General features: G+C 48.7%; 1 protein-coding gene and 1 long non-coding RNA gene across 8 annotated transcripts in view; one reads left to right on the top strand and one right to left on the bottom strand.

Moving 5' to 3' along the window:
* The window catches only part of LOC309378846, a 180,156-nt gene that overhangs the window by 52,307 nt on the left and 110,046 nt on the right, over positions 1-17,803 (bottom strand). The gene's annotated exons all lie outside the window — the stretch shown is intronic.
* The window catches only part of PFKFB3 (6-phosphofructo-2-kinase/fructose-2,6-biphosphatase 3), a 71,790-nt gene that overhangs the window by 36,294 nt on the left and 17,693 nt on the right, over positions 1-17,803 (top strand). For 6 of the 7 annotated variants that reach the window (XM_081927051.1, XM_081927049.1, XM_081927048.1 and 3 more), the window contains exons 3-10: positions 1,357-1,637; positions 8,369-8,494; positions 9,855-9,951; positions 10,794-10,860; positions 12,506-12,580; positions 14,553-14,609; positions 15,825-15,949; positions 16,918-17,125. In XM_081927051.1, coding sequence (XP_081783177.1) covers positions 1,357-1,637; positions 8,369-8,494; positions 9,855-9,951; positions 10,794-10,860; positions 12,506-12,580; positions 14,553-14,609; positions 15,825-15,949; positions 16,918-17,125 — 1,036 coding nt within the window. The remainder of the gene's footprint in view (positions 1-1,356; positions 1,638-8,368; positions 8,495-9,854; positions 9,952-10,793; positions 10,861-12,505; positions 12,581-14,552; positions 14,610-15,824; positions 15,950-16,917; positions 17,126-17,803) is intronic. The other variant, XM_081927052.1, reaches the window with a different exon arrangement.

The following is a 17,803-nucleotide window of genomic DNA, read 5'->3' as shown; positions in this document are numbered from 1 at the left end:
ACCACCCCACAGCCATTGGCTAAGCTGGTTGAGAAGGATCTGATGTGAGAATTGTTGGCGTTCAGTCTGTCTCAAGAGACAAGGGAGTGTGCTTCTGGGGGGTGAAGTCAAACTGCTGTGCTAGCAGCACCAAAGTGATTTCTTCAAGGTACGATCCTGAGCAGCTTTTCAGGAGGTCCTGGGCTGCCCTGACCACAAGACCCCTCTCTCAGCCTTGCTGATGCGGTCCACAGGAAAGCAGAGCAAGACGTTTGGGAATCTGGGAATATGGCTGGGGATATGGGAGCTGTGGCTGGGACACAGGTGGCGCTGTGGGTTAAACCACAGAGCCTAGGACTTGCCGATCAGAATGTCAGCGGTTCGAATCCCCACGACGGGGTGAGCTCCCGTTGCTCGGTCCCTGCTCCTGCCAACCTAGCAGTTTGAAAGCACGCCAAAGTGCAAGTAGATAAATAGGTACCACTCTGGTGGGAAGGTAAACGGCGTTTCCGTGCGCTGCTCTGGTTTGCCAGAAGCGGCTTAGTCATGCTGGCCACATGACCCGGAAGCTGTACGCCGGCTCCCTCGGCCAATAAAGCGAGATGAGCACCGCAACCCCAGAGTCGGTCACGACTGGACCTAATGGTCAGAGGTCCCTTTACCTTCACCTTTATGGGAGCTGTAGCCCACCAACATCTGGGAATATGTATCAAATCAGTGTTTGCCCAGCTTGGGTCTCCAGCTGTTCTCGGACTACAACTCCCATCATCCTTCGCTAGCAGGACCAGTGGTCAGGGATGAAGGGAATCGCAGCTGTAATTGTAGCTAGAGACCCAAGTTGGGGGGGGGGAACCCTTTACTAATCTTCCTTTTCAAACGGACCTTTTGTTGCCCCGCCTGGAAAAGGTTTTTCGTGTCGCTTTGTCTCTGCAGAGCGCGCCCCGCCGGCTTCAGTTCAGCCGGCCGACGGATGGGGGCAGCCGGGGGCTGCTTTGCGCCGCGTCTCGCCTCCTTTCCTCCTTCAGGACGCGAGAGGGAGCGAAAGAGCTTCTCCCGCCCCCCTTGGCCCCGGCAGGAGGAGGCGGGCCGTGACGCCAGGCTCGTTTTTTTCCCGGCAGGCCGGCCTATAGAAATAGCCGTGCGGGCAGCCGCGAGTCACTCGTAGCGCTGAATGAACCCGATGCGGAGCGCATCTATTAATCTGATCCCAAAGAGAAGGGCACTTAAGGACTAACAGCCTCGCTTTCGTGCTTTGCAAGGGCTTACTCCGATTCTTGACCGGGGGTCGAAGAGAGAGCTGTCCTTTCAATCCTGCAGGGGGAAGGGGGAGTTTCTTTTTGGAAAGTCGGTTTAGATACATATTAAATTGCGTTACAGCCTAGACGCCTTAAGAGACGACAGGAGTCCCCCGATTCCTGGAAAAGGAAGCGAGGCAGACCCAAAAGATAACAATAAAAAGGAAAGAGAAAGGGCTTCTTCCCTTTGTTTTCTTCCCTCCACCCACGTCTCGCCTTTCCTCCGGCCGCCGCATCCTCAACCCAAAGTGGAACCGGGGCGCGTCGAGACCTTCGCTTTAAAAATGCCGATGGAGCTAACGCAAAGCCGCATCCAGAAAATTTGGCTCCCGCCCGACAATCACCCGGCGCTGCCCCATAGATGTGAGTACAATAGGGGCTGCGGGTGGGAATCACTCGGCGGGGGTCGTGCAATTAATCGGCAGGGATTCGGAGTATCATCGCATCCGCTAAACCAGGCGCGAGATGCTGAAGGTTGGAGGCGCCTCGGCGTCGGTTTTGGAGAGGGGGCGTCCTTGAGTATTCGTGGAGGAGAGTGAACGTGATTTGGGGGGCGTGGGACTTTTTAGGGGGGTACGCAAAGGACCCGACTGACCCCTAAAATCTGTAGAGGAGAAAGATGGGTCTGGTAAAAATCAGGATCTGATTTAAACTAGAATGCATTTTTTCCATTTTTTAGAAATTGGGTAGCACCCAGTGCGTAAAACGCACTGTGCGCAAATTGTGCGCCAGGGAATTGGCGTTTTCATGGTTTTGTTTAGACTGAAAAGTGTTTTTTTCCCCCGCCTCTCTTTTTGGTGGGACGGGAGTCTCGAGCTGTGCAGCCCCGCGTGGACCCCTCCGCGCGCCCGTTTTCGGCGCCGTGGGCGGGGAGCCGGCACCGTGCGGCTTGCCGGCCACCGGCAACCTTGCGCGCCTCTCCTTCGCCGGTACCCGGAAACAAGCCGCGCCTGCACGGCGGGCGGAAAGGGCTCGGCTGACGCGTGCGGAGAAGCGGCGGCTAGGGAGCCGGGCCTCGCTTCCCCCCCCCCCGTGGGAAAAGGGTTGAAACCGAGCCTTGGAGAAGCTGCCGGCTGGAAGGAGAGAGCCGGCTGCGCTTCTGCGTCGCTGGTGGCGAAGGCCCGGCGAGGCAGGGAGGAAGCTATTCCCGGCTAGCCGGGCCGGCAGGGCCATGTGGATGACCTGAAATGCTCTCCTATGCGCCGGTGCGCCACGCCTCCGTTTCCTCTGCCCTCCTCCCGCCGCGGCGGCGATGCGATGCGCTGCACGACTCGCATGGCGGCGGCAGGGGCGCGCTCCCCTCCAAGGGGCTCTCCGCGCGCGATGTGCGGAGCAGGCGCCTGCCTCGCTGCTGAGTCACACCGCGGCTCCTCCATGCAGCTCCGGCTGGTGCCTTGGGGACTCCCGGCAGCTCTCCAAGGAAAGCGTCGGTCCCCCATGGCTCGAGGTCTCCCGCTTCCTGGAGAGCGCACCGGAGGCTTCCTTTGGCGTGCAAAACGGTGGCGACCCAAGCTGGTGCTCGGCTTTCCTCGGGGAAAGGCGTGTCCCAGCCGCCTGCGCATCGCTCAGCGTGGGAACCATCCCCCGGCGGGGGCATCGTTCCCCTGGGAAAATAGCTGCCCATCCGGATGAGTGGGTTGCTGGGGCCGGCGGGAAGAGACCCCGGCTCCACGTGGGTGGGAGAAAAAGGTCGGGCTGCAAGAGAGGAGGAGGAGGGATGGGTGCCTTGCCGCATTGCACCTCCGAGGAAGCGCCCCCTATTACCTCCTCCCCTTTCCTATTCTCCCAGTTTTGCTTGCAGAAGGACCCCGTGCCTCTAGTGGAAGGGGCAGGTTCACCCCACACATTTTAAGCACATGACTCCCACTGCCGCCACAAAGAATCTTAGGAACTGTAGTTTGATAAGGTGCTGGGAATTGTAGCTCTCTCGGTGCGAAACTACGTTTCCCAGCATTCTGTGGGGGGCCTTCAGGTGGTTTGTATGGATCTGGCCTGATTGGCAACGATCCCAGGAAGCTGAGCTTTGTGGACCAGTTGTCTGACTTAAAGGAAAGGTCCTTGGCTCAGCCACGCATCTGATTTGCATCAGGAGCCAGGCAGGTTCAGTCCGTGGCATCTCCAGATAAGGGCTGGAAGTGTCCCTTGCCTGCAACCTTGGGAGACTTGGCTGAGCAAACCTAGTTGATCCTGTGCTGCCTGGACCAAAGGCCTTGCACCATATAAGGCAGCCTCTCTTGTGGAACAGGCAACTTCTTAACAGCAGGGTTTCACTGGGGCTGCCACCTATCTGCTGTGCCTTTGCAGAAAGGGGAACCTTTGTCCTTCCTGATGATGTGGACTTCAGAATCTCATCAGCCCACAACCATAGGTAGCCTGAGGTCAGGGATGATGGGAGTTGTAGTCCAGCAATGTCTGAACCTGCTCTCTTAAGAGCAGCTAGGCACAAAGACGAGCCTCTTGCAAAGGGATTTCCTTTTGCAATCTTCACTTGATTCCCCCCTCTTTCCCTGGCAGTCAAATTAATTCATGCACATAGTTAATCCAGGCATTTTCTCTCAATCCACATCTTCCCCTCCGGGTTTTAATTATGTTTTGTCTTTTAAAAGCCCCCAAGGAACCGGGGATGTTCCTAAGCATTACTGTCCTACAAGCAATGTTGGAAAGCCTCCCTTAAGTTGTAGGTGGGGGCTTTGAAACCCTGAATCATTCATTCATCTCCCATCCCTGTTGCCTCGTGACTGGCTTTGCCGCCTTCTGGGCCATGAAGGGTTAGCCTTATGGGGGGAGGGAACAGGTGGCGCTTCCTTACGCACAGTCTTTGGGGCCCTTTCAAAAAGCATACCCTGTCTTTAAAATGAGTATCACCCCCATTCCTATTCTCTGAGAGCCTTTCTGTTCATGTTTGCAATTGTGCAGGTAGATATTCCTTTGGTTACGCCAATTTCTCCTTGTAGCATAAAGGAAAAACCCTAGTCTCCCTTCGCAAGCTCTGGGTTCATTTTACTCTTCTGGGTACCTCTTTGCAAAAAAAGATGAGGAAGGCTTGAAATAATGGGATGCATTCAGCTTGGGCTCTTATCTGATGCAAATAGAGTGAAACCCAGGAGGGGAGGAGTCATTTGCTGCTTCTTTCAAAGCATCCTGCAGCTCACTCACTCTGCATGCCTTGTGGGTGTGTCTGTGTGGTCTTTGAGAGATCTAATTTCAGGGCTGCTGCTGCTGTTGCAGAGTGATGCCTTGCTGGGTTTCCTAGGGGCGATCCATTCATTTTCTGTCAAATTGCACGTCTCCCACGTAGGATCTGGCGGCGCTGCTGGCTCAATGGGCAGGGATGACGTGCGGCCAGCAAGGGAGGAGAATGGTGTTGGGGAGAGCTCCCTCTTTCACATATTGCATTGGTGTGGCATGTGAGGACAGAAAGAGCCCCTTAAACATGTTAAGCTCTACCATTGCATTGTAATTTCAAAGTGCCGTTGCCCCCGCCCCTTCCACCAACCCCATGGTACAGAATACATAGTGCCTGCTGTCTCTTGTGTAATTTTGCAGTGTGAAGTGTAGCTGGCAATGACCTGTCTCCCCAATTCCATAGAATTGTTTCTGGGTGTTTGCCAGAGTTTCTTGACAATTTCAGCCGCTCCAGGTATGAGGACAGGTATAGATGCGAGATGAGCGCTCCACCCCATAATCGCCTTTGACTGGACTTAAACCGGTCCAGGGGTCCTTTACCTGCAGTTCTTTTCAGACGATTGAAATGAAATGAAATTTATTACGGTCCCAAACCAGATTCTTTCAGACCGTTAGTTTAGAAGGCATTGAATACAGAACTGATGCTGGTTTGCTGCATGGAATCGCAATATATTCTGGAGCCTCGTATATACTAACCCCCTCCAGACTTCAAACACTTAATTTATTTTTCCTTGGGATATGAGATTGTGTCTCCCAGTTATTGGGTCTGTTGCCTGTCTGGAGCGACTTGCAGTGTTTGAAATGTCCCTGTTAGATCATGCTTGAGGATAAATGATGCAATATCCTTCCTGGACCACATTGTGTCCTGTAACATTAATTCTTTTCGAAAAAGCCTCTCCTTGCTTAAGTGCTCATGTAGCCCTCTCTGAAAGCCGAAACAGCCACAAATAACTGAGCCGCATCATTAACCTTTCCTCACATCCCTCCTTCTGAAATACGTGCATTAATGCTTTCTGATGCAAGACCCCACACATCCCTGCACCCCACTTTTTCGGCAACCCCTTCTCCGTTATGTGTGAAAAATATATATATTGCTAGCGTGTAGCTTTTTGGAAAGCCTTTTTAAAAATTCTGGATAAGCTTGGAGGCTTGCTGCACTTTGAGAAAACACTTAACTGCATTCAAAGCCTGGAGCAAAATAAGAAAAGAGTGTTTGACGAAGCACGCACTCGAGCGTGGCTTTCCAGTAATATTTTAACAATAGATGCGCTTGGCTCCAAATCCCTTCATCTGAGCCTTGGAATGAGGATGGAATTTAAACGTGGTCATATGCCTCTGCTTCACCACTCCTGGCTGTTAAGTGGTACCTACAGTAACGAAGAGAACCAGGCTTTGCTGAATCCCCCCCCCAATTGATTGGTACCTCGGGTTACATACGCTTCAGGTTACAGACGCTTCAAGTTACAGACTCCGCTAACCCAGAAATAGTACCTCGGGTTAAGAACTTTGCTTCAGGATGAGAACAGAAATCGTGCTCTGGCGGCGTGGCAGCAACGGGAGGTCCCGTTAGCTAAAGTGGTGCTTCAGGTTAAGAACAGTTTCAGGTTAAGAACGGGCCTCTGGAACGAATTACGTTCTTAACCCGAGGTACCAGTGTACTCTTAAAGCATAGCAGGACTTCAAGTCCTTCTGGGTCCCTGCTGTCCTGAAGCATCAAAAATTCAAAGAGGAAAGGTCCTGTAAGTGTGGCTGATAATGAACCCAGCCCAGATTTTTTTTCTCCCTGGCCTTTTCCCCTTGGTGATGTAGAGCTTGTGCTCTCAGTTTCTCGATATTGCTGTAACCAAATTCTGACATGTCCAAATAGGACTTGGAAGAGACTGCCAGCTGAAGCCTCTGAGAGCTGCTGCCAGTCCGTGTAGACAATACTGAGGTAGATGGCCCAGAGGTCTGACTCTGTATAAGGCAGCAGCCTTGTGCTCCTACATTTCATGCTGCGAGGCTCTTCCGTACATCACCTGCTTGCATCCTCCTTTGGGAGGATTACCCACCTTGTTCCTGTGTGAAACCTCTTGGCAGAGATTCTTGGAATGCCAGAAAGGAAGGCTGGAACTTTTTATTGGATTTGGCTTGGCTTTCCACTCTGAAACTCCCCTGGGCACCATCACGGCGGACTGGGTGCCAATTGCTCATCATTCTGCCCTGAACTCTTCTCCTGCCTCCACAGACCGGCAGAGATGGCTTGGCAAGAATCCTTTTGCCATCATGCTCTCATTGCCAATGCACTTTTATAGACTATTACGCTTGTTTTGCTACAGGGACGTGGCAGGTAGGAGAACCAAACCCAGAGATTTACAAAGCCCTCTTGTGCCAAATTCTGGGAGAGTAGCAGTGGAGTTCTGGGTTGCAAAGAAATGAGTTTCCGTTCTGTTGAGTGACAGCCAGCTTGCTGTCTTGAGAGTTGTTAGCAACACCTGTGACTTGCACTTTGCATGTCAGGGGAACTTAGACAAAAGGAAGGAACACTGCTGTAGAATTTTCGGCTTTTTCTCTGAGTGGCTTCTAAGGTTCTGGGAGTAATGTGATTCTCAAGTCCTGTTCTGTTTTTGTGACCTGCAAGGGGCAGAAACTTGAAATTCTTAGGCTGCTGAATTCTGAGTTGTGCTCCGAATAACCCAAACAAACCCGTGTGTGTATGTTTCAGAACAGCAGGAGATTTGGGCTGCATCATGCTTTCTTCCTGAGTGTCCTTGCTGCTTGGCTGTCTCTGTCTGGCTCATGTCCCAGTCTAAGGATGAGTCGGCAGGCTTTCAGCACCTCAGTCCTTGATGTCTAGCAGGTTTTGTCTCGAGGCTGCAGTAGAAAAGGCTGATAAGCGACCAGGACATTCACATAATGCTTTTCACATGTTCCAAGTTGCTTTGCACACATTCTCTTGGTAATCTGGGAATTAGGTCTCATTTATCCCCATATCGCAGCAAGAGAGACTGAGGCTGAGAGGTGGTGATTTGCCTATGGTCAGCTGCTGAGTTTAATTCCGTGGAACGGGGCAGAAATCTTAGCTTACATCTTCGTCTCTTGCTGCAAGGCACCACTATCTCTATTGAGCCAGGCGTGCTGGCCAGCCTGGATAGCTCAGCTGGTTAGAGCATGGCGCTGATAATGCCAGGGTTGCAAGTTCAATTGATATTTGTCCTCAAGGCAATAAGTAGCCTATAAACGCCGTGGCTATTACGAGAAATAGGAGGAGGACTCCAGTGTTCCAGGTTTCGATGAATATATAGGAGCCGTAATATAAGCCTCGTCCAATGTGGAGGTAAATGTAGACAAAGAATATGGATGCGCCATTGGCGTGTAGATAAACCATCCATATTGGACATCTCTGTGGATGTGGGCGACAGATGAAAATGCGGAAGAAATATCTGGGGTGTAGTGTATGGCTAGGAAGAGGCCGTAATGGTTTGAATAATTAGGCAAAGACCTAATTAGTGATCCAAAGTTTCATCAAGCAGAGATGCTTGATGGGGTTGAAAGATCAATAAAGGAAGAGTTAATAATTTTCATAATGGGGCGGTGTTTTCGTATATTAAGTGTCATTAGTAGTTTTAGTAGTTGAATACAACAACGGTTTTTCAAGTCGCAGGTTTGGGTGAAAGACCAAATTAAAATAGTGATGTACTTGATTGAGTTTTTTATAATTTGTCTGGTAATTAGTTTGATTGGGGTTGCGTTCAATCCCTGTGTGGGACAGCTGCATATTCCTAGAGCACTGCAGAGGGTTGGACAAGATGGTTTGGACCCTTCCAACTCTGGAATTCTATGATCCCAGTTGCCTGCCTTTATAAATATGACAAGTTGTCTCCCTTTTCAACAGCCGTTTTCTTTCTCCCTTCTTCACCCGCCCATAGCATGTGGCCCTCAGCTTACCAACTCCCCCACTGTGATCGTCATGGTTGGCCTCCCGGCTCGTGGGAAAACCTACATTTCCAAGAAGCTGACCCGCTACCTCAACTGGATCGGCGTCCCGACAAAAGGTGAGATTTCGGGCTGACTTGAGGCTTTATAGCTGAAGCCCCTGGGTGCCTGTGTTGGGAGTAACAGGTCCTGCTTCTAAGAAGTACCGTATTTACTCAACTGTAATGTGCACCTTTTTTTGGTGCGCATTAGATTTGATGGTGCATTAGATACAGTATTTCATTGGCTGTTCTGGGGAGGTAGGATGCTGAACTAATTAACTTTTGTTTCCCCCCCCAAAAAAATATTGGTTTTCAAAATATTATAAACAAACAAACAAACAAACAAAACAAACATAAATCATAGCCTTATTAAAAATTACAGTTATTAACTTTGTTAAGTGACTTCCTCGCTTCCCCTTGGTTGAATTTCATTGCATGTCCTTTTAATAGTTTTCCAAATCCCAATTTTTATGAAATTTAACTTAAACATTAACATCCTTAGATCTTCACCTTATAGAATTAAACATATTAATTCATCACTTAACATAAATAAAATCCTAAGCCCATTAAGTATCTGCAAGCTATTTCCAGTTAGTTTAACTTAACAAATTTAACTAAATAATCATTAAATTTATCCCATTCTTCCTGATACTCCTCCTCCTTCTGGTCGCGGACTCTTCCGGTTAGGTCGGCTAGCTAGCCTAGCTGAACTAAGTAACTTTTGGTCTCATCCGGCAGAGTTATTCTTTTTTGCTCTTACAGCTTCTGATAATTTCTCGTGGATGACATTGAGTTGCATTTTGATGCATGTTGCATCTGCCCCAAAGTCAGTTCTTGGAACTGGACCGCTGACCAAGCTATTTGGGGAGTTTGGTGACCTGTTTCAGAGGCTCAAGTGCTGGGAAACCTCTGTTATGTCTGCTAATCTGCTAGTGATTTTCATTGTGTGCTTCCAAGATTTATAAGGAGGGGCCTGTAGCTCAAATCATTTTTTGAGGTACCTGGGTCAGCGCAGGTCTTTCCCAAAGAGAAACCAGAGAGACAGAGGCAATCCATCAAATAACAGTCTCTCTTGGAAATCACTTGCGGCTCCACAAATATGTTGGTAGCATGGAATCATAGAATTGTGGAGTTGGAAGAGACGCCAAGAGTAATCTACTCCAACCCCCGGCAATGCAGGAATCTTTTTGCCCAGTATGGGATTCGAACCCACGACCCAACATGTGTCTATGCTTTTCACTCGTCTGGAGGAAAATGAGTCATGTTTTCATCTGCTTTTACAAAAGAAGGGGCCCTTCAGGCAGGCAAGTGGCTGTATACAAGCCCGACCCATGCAGCTTGTTTTGGGAAGAGAACTTCGTTGAATTTCATGGGTTTCCATGTCTTTCTCCCTTAACAAAAGTGCAGGCGCCTTGACTCTCCTCCTTTCTCCTTGCAGTGTTCAATGTCGGGGAGTATCGCCGCGAGGCCGTGAAACATTACAGCTCCTACGACTTCTTTCGTCCTGATAATGAGGAGGCTATGAAAGTCCGCAAGTAAGTCGAGCTATTATGCTCCAAGTTCCCTCCATCCTGGTTTTTTTGTTTTTTACCTTTTGCTCTTTTCTTGAACTGAAAGTTTGACTTTTGGGAGCTGGTGTGTTTCAGTGCTGGTTGGGAAGCCTCTCCAGGGTGTTCTCTGTTAAAAGTAAAGGGACCCCTGACCGTTAGGTCCAGTCACATATGACTGGGGTTGCGGCGCTCATCTCGCTTTACTGGCCGAGGGAGCCAGCGTACAGCTTCCGGGTCATGTGGCCAGCATGACTAAGCTGCTTCTGGCAAACCAGAGCAGCGCACAGAAACGCCATTTACCTTCCCACCGGAGTGGTACCTATTTATCTACTTGCACTTCGTGCTTTCGAACTGCTAGGTTGGCAGGAGCAGGGACTGAGCAACGGGAGCTCACTCCGTCACGGGGATTCAAACCGCCCACCTTCTGATCAGCAAGCCCTTGGCTCTGTGGTTTAACCCACAGCGCCACCTGCATCCCAGGGTGCTCTGTATCCCCAAGCCAATATAAGAAGTAGCAAGGTGCCCTGTTGGTTGCGTGGACTTGGCTTTTGAGCCTCAACAGAGCTCTTGTCCAGATCAGCACATCAGGGCAGTGACTGACCTTGCAGACCCATGGGGAAGACCTATGAAGAGCCAAGCGTGGGGACAAACCGGGGTTCCCTCCTTGGGGATGGGGTGGGGAGCCTCTGGGAGCTGATGGATGGAACGTCATCTTTCCGTGTCTTTTTTTGGGGGGTAGCATAATTGGGGCCAGTTGGCCCTTGGGCTTCCTGTGAAAGCTGTGATTCGAAATGTCCTGAACCTGTTCCTTTTCCCTGTTGTTGCAGGCAATGTGCCTTAGCCGCCCTGCGAGATGTCAAACTGTACTTGTCCGAGGAAGGTGGCCAGATTGCGGTGAGTGTTGCTTCCTGAGAGTGATGTGGTTGTCTCTGGAGCTTGTCTGCAGCTTCCTGTTGAGGCCATGTGTGCGCAGCTGGTCTCCAAGGGGGGAAAGGCGCTCTTGTGTACACTTCAGCTCAGGGGTGTGCCGATTCTGTCTCTTTTAATTGACACCCCACCTACACCACTGTACAGTCATACCTCATGTTACGTTTGCTTCAGGTTGCGCGATTTCAGGTAGCGTCCCGCCGCGACCCGGAAGTACAGTGGTACCTCGGGATGCGAACGGGATCCGTTCCAGAGCCCCGTTCGCATCCCGAACAGAACACAAGACGCGGCTGTGTGGGTCACATTTCGCCGCCTCCACACGTGCACGTGGCATCATTTTGAGCGTCTGCGCATGCGTGAGCGGCGAAACCCCGAAGTAATGCGCTCCGTTACTTCTGGGTTGCCGCGGGGCGCAACTCGAACACGCTTGAGCCGAATCGCATTCAACTTCAGGTATGACTACTGGAAAGGGTTACTTCCGGGTTTTGCCGCTTGCGCATGCGCAGATGCGCAAAATGACGCCACGTGCATGCGCAGAAGTGGCAAATCGTGACCCACGCATGCACAGGTGTGTAGATGCGGGTTGCGTTCTTTTCAGGTTGCGAACAGGCCTCTGGAACAGATCCTGTTCGCAACCAGAGGTACCACTGTATCTTAAACTTACCGGGCAAGAGGGAATACACTTCTTGTCTTTAACACGTAGGATCATAGAATTTTAGAGTCGGAGGGACCACAAGAGTTATCTACTCAGACCCTTCCGCTAAGCAGGAATGTTGCCCAAAGTGGGGCTCAGACCCACGACCTTGAGATTAAGAGTCTTGTGCTCTACAGAAACTGCCTCTGCACTCTGGCTTAAGACTAGAAGAGCCCTAATGGGCTCTAGCTCAGTGGGAGACCACTTGCTTTGTGTTAAGAAGGTTCTGGGTTCACTCCTTCATTTTTTAAAAAAGCAAATGGAATGTCCCCCCCCCCCCCCCCGCAGCAATTGTTTCCCCATGCTTTTAAGACCGGCTAATGTTCTTTTCGAACATTTTTTATTTTAGCGTATGTCTAAATGGACTCGTCCTATTTTAGTTTGCTCTGTTGGGGTATATCGTGTTGTAGCCTCTACCCCCAATAATTTTAATTTATGCTTCCATTGTTTCTTGCTGCTTTATCAGCCACCCTGGGAACATAACTTTCTGTTGAAACAGCATTTAATTTATATGCCAAAATAGCTTCCAAGCAGAGGACAACTCAGTCAAAAACAGAATTAAAACCCACAAGCACAACTTGACTGGGTCATTAAAACATCCTTAATTAAAATATACAGTAAAAATGAACAATTAAAAAACGTAAGAATTGGAACAGTTTTCAAAAAGTTAAAACAATAAAATCAGAAGATGTGCTAGGGGGAAAGTTTTTTGGAGCCGGTCGAATGCCAATACTAATGAGGCTTCTCATATTTCAGCTGAGAGGGTATTCCATAAATTAAAAAAGCACATCTCCACGTTGCCACAAGCCAGTAACCACCCAAAGCCAATTTATACCCCTCCTTTCAAGATAAGTGCATGTCAATAAAAAATAATAATAAGCCCCATGACATTATTTCTCTTCTTTTCTACCCTCAAAGGTTTTTGATGCTACAAACACCACACGCGAGAGACGATCTATGATCTTGCATTTTGCCAAAGAAAATGGTTTCAAAGTAAGTGTTTTTGTTTTAAGTGACGTATTTCTGAGCAAAAATAAATGATTGCAGCTCTGCCTTTGGGACCTGCTCTTGGCTATATGCCTGTTGATGTGTCTGAATGCCTCCCTGCACTCCTGGGAGATGGACCTGAGCAATCATTATATTGATATCGTTGTTTTCTTTTTAAAGTGAATCGTAGAATTGGAAGGGGCCCCTATGGTCATCTAGTCCAACCCCACTTGCAGTGTGGGAATCTCAGCTAAAGCATCCATGACAGTGGAGTCTGTTCCACTGTCAAATGGCTCTTACCAGTATGCCCCACTGAGGACCTTAAGGTCCATGAAAAACCACAGTTTAGAGGTCCCAGGCCCTAAGGAAGTCAGACTATCCTCCACCAGGGCCAGGGCCTTCTCAGTGATGGCTCCGACCTGGTGGAATGCTCTGTCCCATGAGACTAGGGCCCTTCAGGATTTAACTTATTTCCGCCGGGCCTGTAAGACAGAGCTATTCTGCCTGGCCTTTAATTTGAATCCAGCCTGATCTTTTATTTCCCTTCTCTTCCCTCCCCCTCCCCTTTTACACTCTGAGACCCCACAGCTAATTCTCCCCTGGCCTCCTTGCTGGGCCAGTTAGGACCAATTCAGCCAGCTAGCCCTGGGGATTACCTAATGCTTATTTCCCCTAAATTGATTTCTGAATTTTGAATTTTATTGTTATTCATGTTTTTATACTGTATTTTATGCTGCTTTTATAATTAAATGTTTTAAAATTGTTGTTAGCCACCCTGAGCCTGGTTTCTTGAAACGGGAAGGGCGTGGTATAAATAGAAATTGATTATAATAATTATTATTATTACTGTCCCCACAGTGATGGGGAACCTTCAATCCTAATTTGTTTAGCCAGCCCCACACGTGTTGGTCACGTCTGTTATCAGGTGTGGGGTGGGCCAAGTTGCAGCAGGGCTGAAAGTGGGATGGTTGGTTGCTGGCCCTGCCAGTCAGTTGTCAAACCTGACAGCAGAGGATGGGGCAGGCGAGTTAAGGCTCCAATACCCCACCCATGTTGTTGTGGGCTCCCTTGAAACACATGGGATCAGCAGCATCATGACTGGGTACCAAAAATAGGATCAAAATCAAATTGATCTAAATCACGATTTAAATCACTAGTCATTAAGACTTGATTTAAATCATTGTTTTTTTTACAGAAAGACTCATTCTTGCTGGTATAATCTTAATATGGACAACTAGATGAAGTTTTCATTTTTTTGGAAGAAAAAAATTCCAGAGTAGTTTTTACAGTTATATCAAAACTTATTGGTTTGGTTATACTATTAGAAATACATTGACAGATAATTATGAAATTATTGTGATGTTTAATAAGTTAACTGTTTATGTTTGGACAACTTTTCTGCTGTACTTAATTGGAAGCAGAAAAACAATCGTTTCCTTAATACTGCAACAATTTAAACAATTTATTTAACTAAAGCAATAACATTGTAGCATATGTATCCATGTTTGTTAACTGATGTGGTTAATTTTTTTTTTAAAAAAAACCACACACACCTTAGGCTGAGTTTTAGCACACATGAAAACTTAAAACAAATCCTTGTTTCCTGATGAATAGCCTTTGGACTAGAATGTAACTTAAATAGAAAAATTTCTTTAGAAAGATTTTCCCTCCAAAAGCATTTTATTTTAAAAATCCGATTTAAATAAAAAAAAAATCTGATTTAAATTTAAAAAAAATATTTAAATTAAAAAAAAATCATTGATTTTTATCCACCCTGGTGCCCAGTCTCCCAGGACAGATTCCTGGCATCTCCCGTTGCAAGAAGGATTTTCAGCTGGCAGGGCTAAGGGCGACTTCTCTGCCCCGAGGTCTCAGACAGCTGATGTCTGCCATAGAAAGAGATCTAGATGGGCCAAGCTGCTTTGTGTGGTTTTATTCCCTGCCTTAAACACACACACAGGTGTCCTCTTCCTTTCAGGTGTTCTTCATCGAATCGGTCTGCAATGATCCGTCTGTCGTCGCTACGAACATTATGGTAAGTGTGAGAAAAGAGATTCTCTTTCTATTGGGGGGGGGGGTCTTGCCCCACCTGAAGGAGCTGTTTCGAAAAGGCACCTGGAGCTATTGCCTCTGTTGCCCCAGCTGAAATCTTTTCCTCGTCAGCAAACATTAGTCTCTGTTAAGCAAGCACTGCTGTTTTTACCCTCTTAGCTACCGCATTTTTCGCTCCATAAGACACACCTGACCATAAGACGCACCTAGTTTTTAGAGGAGGAAATCAAGGGGGGAAAATATTCTGAACGAAACAGTGGGTGTATGATTTTTGTGGTTCATGCTGTGGCCACAGACATGGGATTTGACGGTGAGTTTGGGGTAGCCCAGTGCAAAAATCCTGAGGATCCATGTGGATACGTGCTTTGTAACCACGGACCAATGGGAAACCAGCAAGTGGGATTCGAACACAAGAGCCCTATCCCTTCCCATAGTTTCCAGTAACAATCAATTCGTTTAATCTGCCGAGACCACATAACACCGGTCTTGAAAGGCCTACATTGGCTCCCAGTACGTTTCCGAGCGCAATTCAAAGTGTTGGTTCTGACCTTGAAAGCCCTAAACGGCCTCGGTCCACTATATCTGAAGGAGCGTCTCCACCCCTATCATTCTGCCCGGACACTGAGGTCCAGCGCCGAGGGCCTTCTGGTGGTTCCCTCACTGCAAGAAGTGAGGTTACAGGGAACCAGGCAGAGGGCCTTCTCAGTAGTGGCACCCGCCCTGTGGAACACCCTCCCACCAGATGTCAAAGAGAACAACAACTACTAAACTTTTAGAAGACATCTGAAGGCAGTCCTGTTTAGGGAAGCTTTTAATGTTTGATGTATTGCTGTATTTTAATATTTGGTTGGAAGCCGCCCAGAGTGGCTGGGGAAGCCCAGCCAGATGGGTGGGGTATAAACATTATTATTATTATTATTATTATTATTATTATTATTATTATTATTATTCTCTTTTAAAGCCACCTGTTACAAGGATTCAGGTGCTGGCTTGCCTCGCTTTTGTCCTGTTGTTGTTGGCTTTGAGTGACGGGCACCAGTCTGCCTTGTTCTGTCAGGCTGATGAGGGAACAGCCATGAGCAGCTCAGGCGAATCCCGCTCTGCAATTTCTCCTTAATATTTCTCTGTAACATCATCTTGGGTTTCACAGCTGGCTCCCTGACCCTGTGCTCTTTTTTTTCTTTTGCATGTGCTTCAGGAAGTCAAGTTGTCCAGCCCGGATTATAAGGACTGCAACTCTGCTGATGCGATGGAAGATTTCATGAAGAGAATCAGCTGTTACCAATCGAGCTACCAGCCTATGGACCCAGACGACTACGACAGGTGAGGAAACTGTGTTTCTCGCCTGTATTTCCAGTGACCAAAGCTGGCTGCCAAATTGTGTGAAAGGCACTGTGTGAAAGCCAGCGTGGTGTAGTGGTTAAGAGTGGTAGACTTGTAATCTGGTGAACCGGGTTCGCTTCCCTGCTCCTCCACATGCAGCTGCTGGGTGACTTTGGGCCAGTCACACTTCTCTGAAGTCTCTCAGCCCCACTCACCTCACAGAGTGTTTGTTGCGGGGGAAGAAGGGAAAGGAGGTTGTTAGCCGCTTTGAGACTCCTTTGGGTAGTGATAAAGCGGGATATCAAACCCAAACTCTTCTTCTCTGGTGTTTGTTTTGTCTTAGAAGTAGTTTCAGTGAACTTACAATTCCCCCTGAAGTCACTAAGGTACACTGAATTGGGAAGCATTTCCTCGCTTTTTCACCTGTTGGAATGTGCTTACATGGAAAACTAGGGAATTTTGTTGCAAAATTCTGAATTTCGAAGCTTTTCCCATTGCCTTCCTGGAAGAATGTCTGGGTTGGTAGGACTGCCTTTAGAAGCAGGGATTTGGTAGGGAAGCTGTTTGCTTTCGCCTGAGACAGAAAGGAGGATGTGTGTGGTTTCTCCTGCTTTTAACAACCAGAGACTTGGCAGAGCTAGGTGTGCCTGAATCTGTTGGAATTAACAACACGCACCGTAACATAATAATGCAATATACCACACCTGGATACATAGGATCAAGCAGGCTGTTAAGCACCAGCATTGAATTTCCTACCAGAATTTCAATAACACCTCAGCAGTGGCTACTGGGTACTTTTGAACCACGCCTGCTCATGGGCTTAGGGCTTGGTGCAAGGCTGCGCTACAATTCCCCGATTGGGTGCTTCATGGTTTCTGTGCATTCCCGCCTTGCGGGTTCTGCAGCTCTTGAACTTGGCTTTCCCCCGGGGTTTTTGAGTGACGGCCGTGCGCCTCTTCCCCTCCCAGAGACCTGTCTCTGATCAAAGTGATTGACGTTGGCCGGAGGTACCTTGTGAACAGAGTGCAAGACCACATCCAGAGTCGAATCGTCTACTACCTGATGAACATCCACGTCCAGCCTCGCACCATCTACCTGTGCCGGCACGGCGAGAGCGAATACAACCTCAAGGGGAAGATTGGGGGAGACTCTGGGCTCTCCTGGAGGGGAAAGAAGGTAGGTGTTGTGGGAAATCCTCTGTCTGGGAGCGAAGAGGCTGGGCCGCCTTTGAATGTGCTGCACCTGCAGTTCTGTGCCTACTTAGCTCTGTGCAGGCGGGCCTGGCAGTGTGAATGGGGCATCAGCAACCCCCACCCACCTCCTTTCCTGCATGCAATCGGACTCCGTCCTTCTTAGTCTCAAATAAAGACAATAGAAAGCCAGGTTGAGCCAGACCATTGCTCCATTCCCCAGAAACCTCTGAAGGACAGCCCCTAAATGGCCTTGGTCCAGTATACCAGAAGTACTGTTTTGGGGAAACAGGAGGCGGGCGGGTATGGAGGACTCCCTAGTCTTGAATGGGGTAACTGTGCCCCTGAAGGACCAAGTGTGCAGCCTGGGAGTTATTCTGGACTCACAGCTGCCCATGGAGGCACAGGTTAATTCTGTGTCCAGGGCAGCTGTCTACCAACTCCATCTGGTATGCAGGCTGAGACCCTACCTCTCCGCGGACTGTCTCTCCAGAGTGGTGCATGCTCTGGTTATCTCCCGCTTGGACTACTGCAATGTGCTCTACGTGGGGCTACCTTTGAAGGTGACCCGGAAATTACAACTAATCCAGAATGCAGTAGCTAGACTGGTGACTGGGAGTGGCCGCCGAGACCATATAACACCGGTCTTGAAAGACCTACATTG

Source organism: Podarcis melisellensis, assembly GCF_964234715.1.
Source record: "Podarcis melisellensis genome assembly, chromosome: 10".
In the NCBI taxonomy this organism is placed as follows: Eukaryota; Metazoa; Chordata; class Lepidosauria; order Squamata; family Lacertidae; genus Podarcis; species Podarcis melisellensis.
This window is presented reverse-complemented; position numbering and strand designations above follow the sequence as displayed.